Here is a 9,031-nt window from a genome sequence, read left to right as displayed (position 1 = left end):
TTATGTATGAATACGTGTCGGTAAATATCGTGTGAACAAGTGTTTTTATTTTCGGAACTGTTAAGTGTTTGTGATCTTACACAACCAATTAAAGAGAATAATTTTCAAATTACACTAAATTCTACTCGTATTATACTCAAGGACACAGCCCTGAAAAGGCGTATAAGTGAACAGTGTTTTGTGTCTGAATACCTTCAAGTAACATTTGTCAGTCATTAATCCAGGAGGGAGGAAGGGTTCGAACCTAAGAACCCGGTGCCGAACCATAGTCTACGAGGTGTAGAGTAAGTACTTTATTAAATTTTTGTGTTAAGTGTGCAATTGATAATTGTTAACATTGTAGTTTATTGTAAATTTTAAGTGTATTAGAATATTATACTAGAATTACAAAGTGTATATATATTTTATTATTACTAAGCAATCTATATTTTTATTTTAATTGCGGATTAAACAATTTGCGGTAATTTTATATATTTTTAAAGCAATGGAAAAAAAAGAAAAGGTTTTATAATATTTAAGTTCGATTGTTGTTGATGTGAAAATATGAAGAGCTGAAAAATCGTGAAAACTACGAAACGGGTTGAGTAAAGAGCAAGTAATTTTAAGTAACTGAAAGTTGAAGGAAAGGATAAAACGAGACTTTTAGTCTTAGTCCGGTTACATATAACCTAACGAAGAGTTATAGCCTGCTTTCAATGATGTTTAAAAACACAACTTTACTAAGCCTAAGAAAACAATTTGTTTGTTGTTTCTATGAATCGTATATTACCATGTTATACAGTTATTAACATTAAAAATAAGTCTCACTACTCAATCATAATTTCATATTGAGATCAGGACAGAAATATAATAACTAAAATAAAATGTTTAAATCATTATAGAAAATTTAGCCCTAATCTCGAAAGTAGTGTAGCAACTTCAAGATCACCTTGTCAGGTGGTTTGCCAGATATGAACGCATTATTATTAATTTTTCATTACTAATAAAATCAAGTATTCTGTAAAAGAACACAAGAAAAAAAAGTGACAGAAGGCCATTTGGTTCATTCACACACACACACAAGTTTTTGTGGCACAGCGGCATGTCTGCGGATTTCTTACAACGCTAGAAATCGAGTTTCTATACCCATGGTGAGTACAGTACAGATAGCCCATTGTGTAGCTTTGTGCATAGTTCATTACAAACAAACAAACCTAATCAACATCATTTTTAGATAACGTAACATATCTTTAGGCAATCATTGGGCAAGTTAAGAAACCTTGTTAGGCTTCCAACGCTTCAACCATTAACTCATAATATTCACGTTTGTATTTTAAACCTGCCCCCATTGGCTCCGCGGTAAGTGTGAAGGCTTATAATTTAAAAACCATTGTGTGGCTTTGAGCTTAAAAAAAATAAAAATAATAATAATATTTTCATTCCGAAACTCAATCAAAATATCCATACATTGTGAAAACACTAAAAAAAAAAATGAAATCCTGAATTAAGTCTCCTAATTCTTGCAAAAAAACAAAAAAGTATGAATTAAAACCCGCCGTAAAATTAGAGATTTAAAATATACTTGTATGCTACATTTTTATTACGCACCTGACTCTCCTAGGTCTTTAAGACGTAAAACCCCGACAAGGGAAGCGTGAATTATTTTATTTTTTGCATAGTCATGTTTGTTTACTCTTACCTCAAAGCCATTAATTTGACCAATAAATTGTTCTTTATTTTGTGCATCACAAGCTATTATTTAAAAAAAAATCATTAAACAAGAAGTAACCAAAATATTTAATAAGTCTTAAAAAATCAGTAAAAATTTATAAGACTCGTACAAAGTAGTTGTCAAACAATATTTGAAATCTATAACGAAGTATATTGGTATACAAAGTTTCAACCTTTTTTTAGCCAAGTTGAAGTAATCACGAGAAGCGTCCGAACTAACCAGAAATGTTTATACACAGTATCACACGTAAATAAACTAAAAATGATCTGAAATACGTAAATTTACAACCATAACCATATGACCAACTTTTTCAAAATAATTGTTTGTTTGTTTTTAAAGTTAAACACAAAGCTAAACAATGGGCTATCTGTGCTCTGCCTACAACCCGGTTTCTAGCGTTGTAAGTCCGCAGACATACCGCTGTGCCACTGGGGAGCATTCAAAATAAAGTTATAATTTTTCTCAGGAAAAACAAAATAATTATATACTGCATTTCTTGGTATATTTTTGTAACAAAATATTCAAATAAGTACTTCCATATGTTCAAAGTAATTTAGTTTTTTTTCCTCAAAACTTCACGCTTCCTTCATCACCTTTATTCCATTTTTTGTATTCGCACCATTTTCATGGATTTTCATTTCCTTCTTGTGGACGCCATTGGTATTTCTGATATTGTTGCTTTTTAAACTTTCATCACACGAGTCGTTTTCACATTTTTTGAAACGAGATCCAGGTTTCTTATAGGCTTTTTTGTAGAAATCCCAAAAAAGGAACCAAAAAAGGACAGCATGGAAGCCAATAAACCACATAAAACCTTTTGGATAGTCACACTCGCGGAACAAAAGTTGGAAAGCGTGGAGAAAAATCGCGATAAACTGAATCTGAAACAAAAACAATCCATACGATGTTTGAAAACAAATAAGTAAATTTTAACTTACAATCTATAACAATGGTGATAATACGTGATTTAAAAAAATCAAGTGTTGAAAATAGTAACGTAAGAATAGTTATCTACATCCTCACAGTATCTGTTAAATCCCATTTTCTGATAAATTGCGTTAATTAAAATAATTTAATGAGTCAATTATCGTTTATTTTTGTAACTACGAGAAAAATATCAAAGTCGTAACATAAAGTATAGAATCACAGCAGGGAGAGGGCTGGAATTTTAAAAGTTCGTATAGATAAGTATTGACCCCCCCAATAAAAAACACAACAACAAACTGTTCCTACCCTGTTAAAATGTATAACACAACTACACACATTACATAAATGTGTAAAAAAACAATAACCCAAAACTACGAAAGTAAATACATTGAAAAAAACACAAAATTCTTTAATTTTAAATTCCTTACTAATTTCATTTAGTTCATGTTAGCTTATAATAGTACTTTTAGTAAACTGGTGAACACCTTATAAAATGTAAAGCTAAGGAAAGCTCCCCCATTCTCAAGCAATATGGAACGACGTGTTAAGAAAAACTGAAACAATATTATAACACAATTAAAAGTTTGAGGAGGAACTAAAATGAGAAGCATACGATTATACAAGAAAACTTGTTTTCATTGGTCAAGATTCAAGATGCTGCTAACTATCCACAGTTAGGGGATCTGGGCGTGCTGATTTTTTGTATCTAACAAGGGGATATCTCAGGAGCAATGGAGTCTACTGCAATGTGTAAAGCCTTGAATAGCTGGAAGAAACCCAGAAAACAACAACAGAAGTGATGCAACGTTTTGGATGTCCAAGAAACATAAGCACTAGCGCGATTTTTGTGAATATCTTTTAAATATATTTCTGTGCATGTCTAACTGCAAGGTTTATATTTTCTTGCTGATTTCTTAAAGTTTCCTATGAGGAATGCCCTAGTGAGTTAGGCACTCCAATCACCCACCTTCCAGCTCTAGATTTCTACTTTGTTTGTTTGTGGAATTTCGTGCAAAGCACCTTAGAGGCACTGATTTAGAAATTATAGACAAAAGGATGACAGTTAATCAACACCAACCACCGCCAAATTTTGGGCTACTCTTTTACAGACGAAAAACGGGATTGACCATCATATAATAACGCCCCTACAGCTGAAAGGGCGGGCATGTTTGGTGACGGGATTGGAACCAGTACACCTTGAGTCGAACGCCCTAACCATCAGTTACATCCACTTTAACCATTGGTTTCAGTCGCGTTTGGGTTATCATACACCTGACGGCAAAGAATAAAAAAAAACAATATCTTTGGTATAGCGTCACTAGTTAATGAAGATAATTATTTGTTTAAGAAATTTCGCGCATAATACGTAAAAGGACTGTCTACGTATGGCAGTCTAATTTTAAGTTGATAGAGAAGTGAGAAAGCAACTGATCAACAGCGCCATGTTCAGCCTGTTCATAGAAGAACAATCCTAGATCGTTCGTAAAGAGGTAACAAAAAAAGAAAATGGCTTAGAATATACTTTAAAGTTGGACCACGAAATCTGGCATCAAAGCGTAGAATATTTGTTACCACATAAAAGAAACTGTATTGAAATATGTACCTTGCACCGCTTACAACCATTATACGTAACAAATTAACATTTAAGAAACTGTATTGGGTCAAAAAAAAGTTGGGAAAAATATATATTTAACTGTTGTAAATACATAAGATAGAAGCTTTTCCACTAGTTGATCAATGATATTTTAGCTTAAACATTTTTCTTTGTGTTTTCAAATAATCTAATGTTGTTTAAATTTTGATATTAGTTTTTATCCCTCATAAGCTCGAGGACAGATAGCACTAAAATAAGAAATTCGATCCTTGTAGTGGGCACAGCAGAGATAGCATATTCTGCAGCCCTACGCTGAAGAACAAAATCATTATTTGGTTATTGTCGGTGCTGCCATCTGTGAATTAAAAGGAAATTTTCAAGACCTCTGATACTGACCTGTAACATTTTAAACTAAACTTATTTCATATTTAGATACTGTTATAAAAATAGAGGTTTATCTGGCCACAACTCAGTTTTGAACGACCGCTTACCATCTGAATGGTTGTCATGTACTTTTTCCACCACAGGTACTTTTGCATTTGGGGTCCTGCAGCTGCCAGACCATAATAGATGTACATGATGATGTGGACAAAACTATTGACGAAGGCAAAAAACGTGCTATGGCCACCTGGAAAAAAATATAAGGTAGTCATAAAAGCAACTACCAAAGCGTTTTATTATATTATAAACTTTACATTCACAACTTCAATAACATTATCCTTTTAATCAGGCCCAGATTACGACCACAATGGGTCCATAGGCAACTTTAGTTCTATTTTGCACCCACCCCCCTTTCTCCACAAGTTCTCATTTTTTGAATTAAATTTTACCCATAAAATCAATATTTTACCAAATATAATGCTTTTAAAATGGTAAAGTTATCTTAGAAGGCTATTAAGAATAAAAATTATAATCACTGTGGATCTCCTTGACTATCTGCCTTTTGATTAATTTTCATGATTAGAAACGTTATTTTGAATGAACTGTTTTTGGTCTGTTATTACATCACGAAACATGGGAAGTTTGTATTATTGTTTGCTGCCAACCATCTTAACCGTAATGAACCAGATTCTTTCAAGAAACAGAGGTTTGATCTGAAGAGATCAGGATTTGGAACCTATCAACATGTGGTGGTTCCCGATATAACTGGCTCTACTTTTGATTTCTGCCACCTACCAATCAACCACATTTCTGGATAATCTTATGCTATTATTTAGCATACCTGTATGACAAACATGATAATGCCCACAGAAAACCCTTCCTCGTGATTTTAGAACCTGTTTTATTATTTAATAGCATAGTAAAAATTGTATTATTCGTAATGTAGTACAGAAGAAACAAATGTATGTCAATATTTGTAATAATGGTTCCGGTAGAAGTAGCAACGTAATGCGAAAGAAATGAGATCGTTTGTTCCCCAAAGAAACAAATTATTCTCCTACCTTGAATTATTACTGGTGCAATCTTTATTTCCTTTCACTTTACACTATTATCGGTGCCACTTTTTTTTCACTTTGCTACCAGTGTAATTTTTATCGGATATCATTTCAACCGTCTGAAATACTATGTTACCAATATCGCCATTTAATTAATAACCTATAATTATTGTTTGTTTGTTTGTTTTGAATTTCTCGCAAAGCTACACGAGGGCTATCTGCGTTAGCCGTCCCTAATTTAGCAGTGTAAGACTAGAGGGAAGGCAGCTAGTCATCACCACCCACCGCCAACTCTTGGGCTACTCTTTTACCAACGAATAGTTGGATTGACCGACACATTATAACGCCCCCACGGCTGAAAAGGCGAGCATGTTTGGTGTGGCGGGGATTCGAACCCGCGACCCTCAGATTGCGAGTCGAGCGCCCTAACCACCTGGCCATGCCAGGCCAACCTATAATTCTTCATAAAACATATATTATGGTAATAACAACACGTAAAGAATAAGATTTGTTTCTGAATTCTTGCGCAAAGCTACACAAATTCCTATTTGTACATAACCGTCTATAATTTTGAGTTGACAGGCGAAAGGCAGCTAGTCAACAACGCCCACCGCCAACTCATGGGACACACTTATCTGACTGAATAGATGAATTTCACCTTCCCTATTGTAGTACACCTAAGTGCGCCTTAGATTTCACAATAACGACGGAGTCACACCCGGAAAGTAAGAAAAAGCATGTTTATCCATTGACATCTTCCAAACCAAGCCTGCTATGTAGAAGTTAACGTCCCTCAATTACAACAATATAAATAAACAGGCTTTCCACCACATGTTTTTATGCAATTTCAAATACAGTTAATCTTTGGCCAGTTAAAGATGCAAGATTTCACCCATTTAATAACTGACATGGAGTAAACTTGACTTTCCAACACATATTTAAACAACAATGTCTATCCTAAAACCACATGATCTCAACAACTCACCTGGAGTGAACTTGACTCCCCACCACACACTAATAGGCATAACTCCATGATGTATCACATGTAGTGTTGAAATATGAGAGAATTTCTTCCTCAATACGAAAAAAATCTGAAAAAAAAAACAACAACCCAAGAATGTACACGTTTTGTTGTATACATAACTACAAAGGGTTCAGTATATTATATTAACATACGCTTTCGGGAAGAACATGTAACAGCATTCTAACTCAAAATATTCATACATTCAGATCATAAAGATGTGTTCAGATTAGAAATTTAGAACTTCCAAGACGGGGATATCCTTGTATTATTTCACATGTGGTGAGACCAAACGAGCGAACTTCGACTACAATAGAATTTTGATGCACGAAATATGAGATGGTTGTTTTTGTTGAATTTTGTGTAAAGCGACTCGAGGGTTATCTGCGTTAGCCATCCCAAATTTTGAAGTGATAGACTAGAGAGATGGCAGCTAGTCAACATCACCCACTACCAAAGTGTGAAGAGCATTTCTTTGGCAATAACGGGACGCGAACCATATAATCTGATATCCACATGCGGCGGTATAAAAAATCACGTGAAACATCAGCTTCAAGCTTGAGTAGCACTTAGGAAAACTTTTGAACCGGTTAGGGCCTAAGACCATAGCTGTTTATCCAAATGACCGTGACACCCCTAAATTGAAGTCTCGTTTTTCTTACATTTAGAAACTATTAACACGTATCTGAGGAAATTTAGATATTCCGGTATGAAGTCTCCATCAACAATCATTTGAGCTCGATTGTTTGAATTATTGGTATAAAGCTGTATGATGGGCTACCTGCAATGTGGCCGACGCGGCGATCAAACCTCGAACTCCAGTGTTATAAGCTCTCAAGTTTACCACTGAACCACCGTGTGAAATGTTTATACCACTCGGGAGAAGTGTGAGGGTTAGTGAGCAAGTGACTATTGATTGGTGTTGTAAGGAATCACAACAAGTTATATATTTAGAATGCATTGACGACACAGTAATGTAGATAGATAAATAAGATGATTGGTTTGTTTTGTTTTGAATTTTGCGCAAAGCTACACGAGGGCTGTCTGCGCTAGTCGTCCCTAATTTAGCAGTGTAAGACTAGAGGGAAGGCAGCTAGTCATCACCGCCCACCGCCAACTCTTGGGCTACTCTTTTCAAACGAATAGTGGGATTGACCGTCACATTATAACGCCGACACGTCTGAAAGGACGACCATGTTTGGTGGGACGGGGATTCAAACTCGCGACCATCAGATTGCTAGTCAAGCGACCTAACCGCCGAGCCATAAAAAGAGAACGACGATTTTTGTCACAATTAAACAGCTTTATTAATTACTTAAGCCTAAAATTAAATTTGCAGTTTGTTTGTGTAATTCGAGAAATGTGATTTACTCTGATTTTTTTTGGGGGGAAGGCTAGTTACATCTATTTTTGGGGTCATTGTTACTTGGAGCATTCAGAGACTTACGAGAATTAGAGGGGGGGGGTATTGTTTTTCTGAAGTTAAGGGGCTCCTTCTACAAGTAATAGTTCAAGGTAATTTTAACGAATTTGTTATATTCCTGTTAATCTGAAGTTTTTAGTGGTGATTAATGAGAGAAATACGATTTTAACTATTTTCAGGCGAAAAGTGCTGTTACGACAGCGGAAGTCACGCGACGCTAGGTGCATGCGTGATGGAGTTTCTAGAAGGATCATGAATTTTCCTGGCAACTCTAGTTTGTTCAAGGCGCCCTTTTTTTAGTATAGAAGCCTGGCGAGAAAAACCAGCGCGATCAGGCAGTTAGATTGAAGAAAGAGATAATTGAGTCAAGCGAACAGTAGGCACCGTAAGTAAAGTGTGTGGAAATTCTGTGTATTACAAAGTTGTATCGAGAAAGAATAAATTAGTTTTAATTAAGAAAGGACTTGTATCGCTGAAGTTCCTCGGAAAGAATTTATACCGGAAATTAACAAACAAGCAGATATGTAACAGTACGTTATCAACCCACGAAAACTGACAATTTTCAAACCCCGTGATTAGGCCTAGTTATCCTCTGTAGTACGAACCTCTGCTCCAGCAAAATTGCCTTTGTTTCCTCCACTATAACAACAAGCTTTAGCTGTAATCCAATATATCAATTTTATGGAAATCGTTGGTGGACAAAGTAATGTAGAGCTCATATGGGATGCAGGCTAAGACGTGATATGGTATATTCGTGTAGGTCACCAAATTACGTCACACGACAAATTGAATTGGTGGCGTCCATAATTAAAAAAACGTAAGTTTTGGTCATAGCTGAAAAAAATACATAACTAATATAGTATTGTTACGTCTCCGTTTGTTAATTAACTTTCCGTAGCTTCGTTCCGACGAAACTTTA

General features: G+C 35.1%; 1 protein-coding gene across 1 annotated transcript in view; it reads right to left on the bottom strand.

The window, feature by feature from the left end:
• Nucleotides 1–2,286: 2,286 nt before the first annotated feature.
• LOC106464654 (elongation of very long chain fatty acids protein AAEL008004-like) overlaps nucleotides 2,287–9,031 on the bottom strand; it is a 13,967-nt gene continuing 7,222 nt past the window's right edge. Inside the window, exons 5-7 of the mRNA XM_013924814.2 lie at nucleotides 6,654–6,759; nucleotides 4,724–4,860; nucleotides 2,287–2,592 (exon numbers count right to left, since the gene is read on the bottom strand). Of these exons, the coding sequence (XP_013780268.2) occupies nucleotides 2,287–2,592; nucleotides 4,724–4,860; nucleotides 6,654–6,759 (549 nt within the window). The remainder of the gene's footprint in view (nucleotides 2,593–4,723; nucleotides 4,861–6,653; nucleotides 6,760–9,031) is intronic.

This window comes from Limulus polyphemus, unplaced genomic scaffold, assembly GCF_000517525.1.
Source record: "Limulus polyphemus unplaced genomic scaffold, Limulus_polyphemus-2.1.2 Scaffold1710, whole genome shotgun sequence".
Classification (NCBI taxonomy): Eukaryota; Metazoa; Arthropoda; class Merostomata; order Xiphosura; family Limulidae; genus Limulus; species Limulus polyphemus.
The sequence above is the reverse complement of the archived record's forward strand: the minus strand, read 5'-3'. Positions and strand labels throughout refer to the sequence as shown.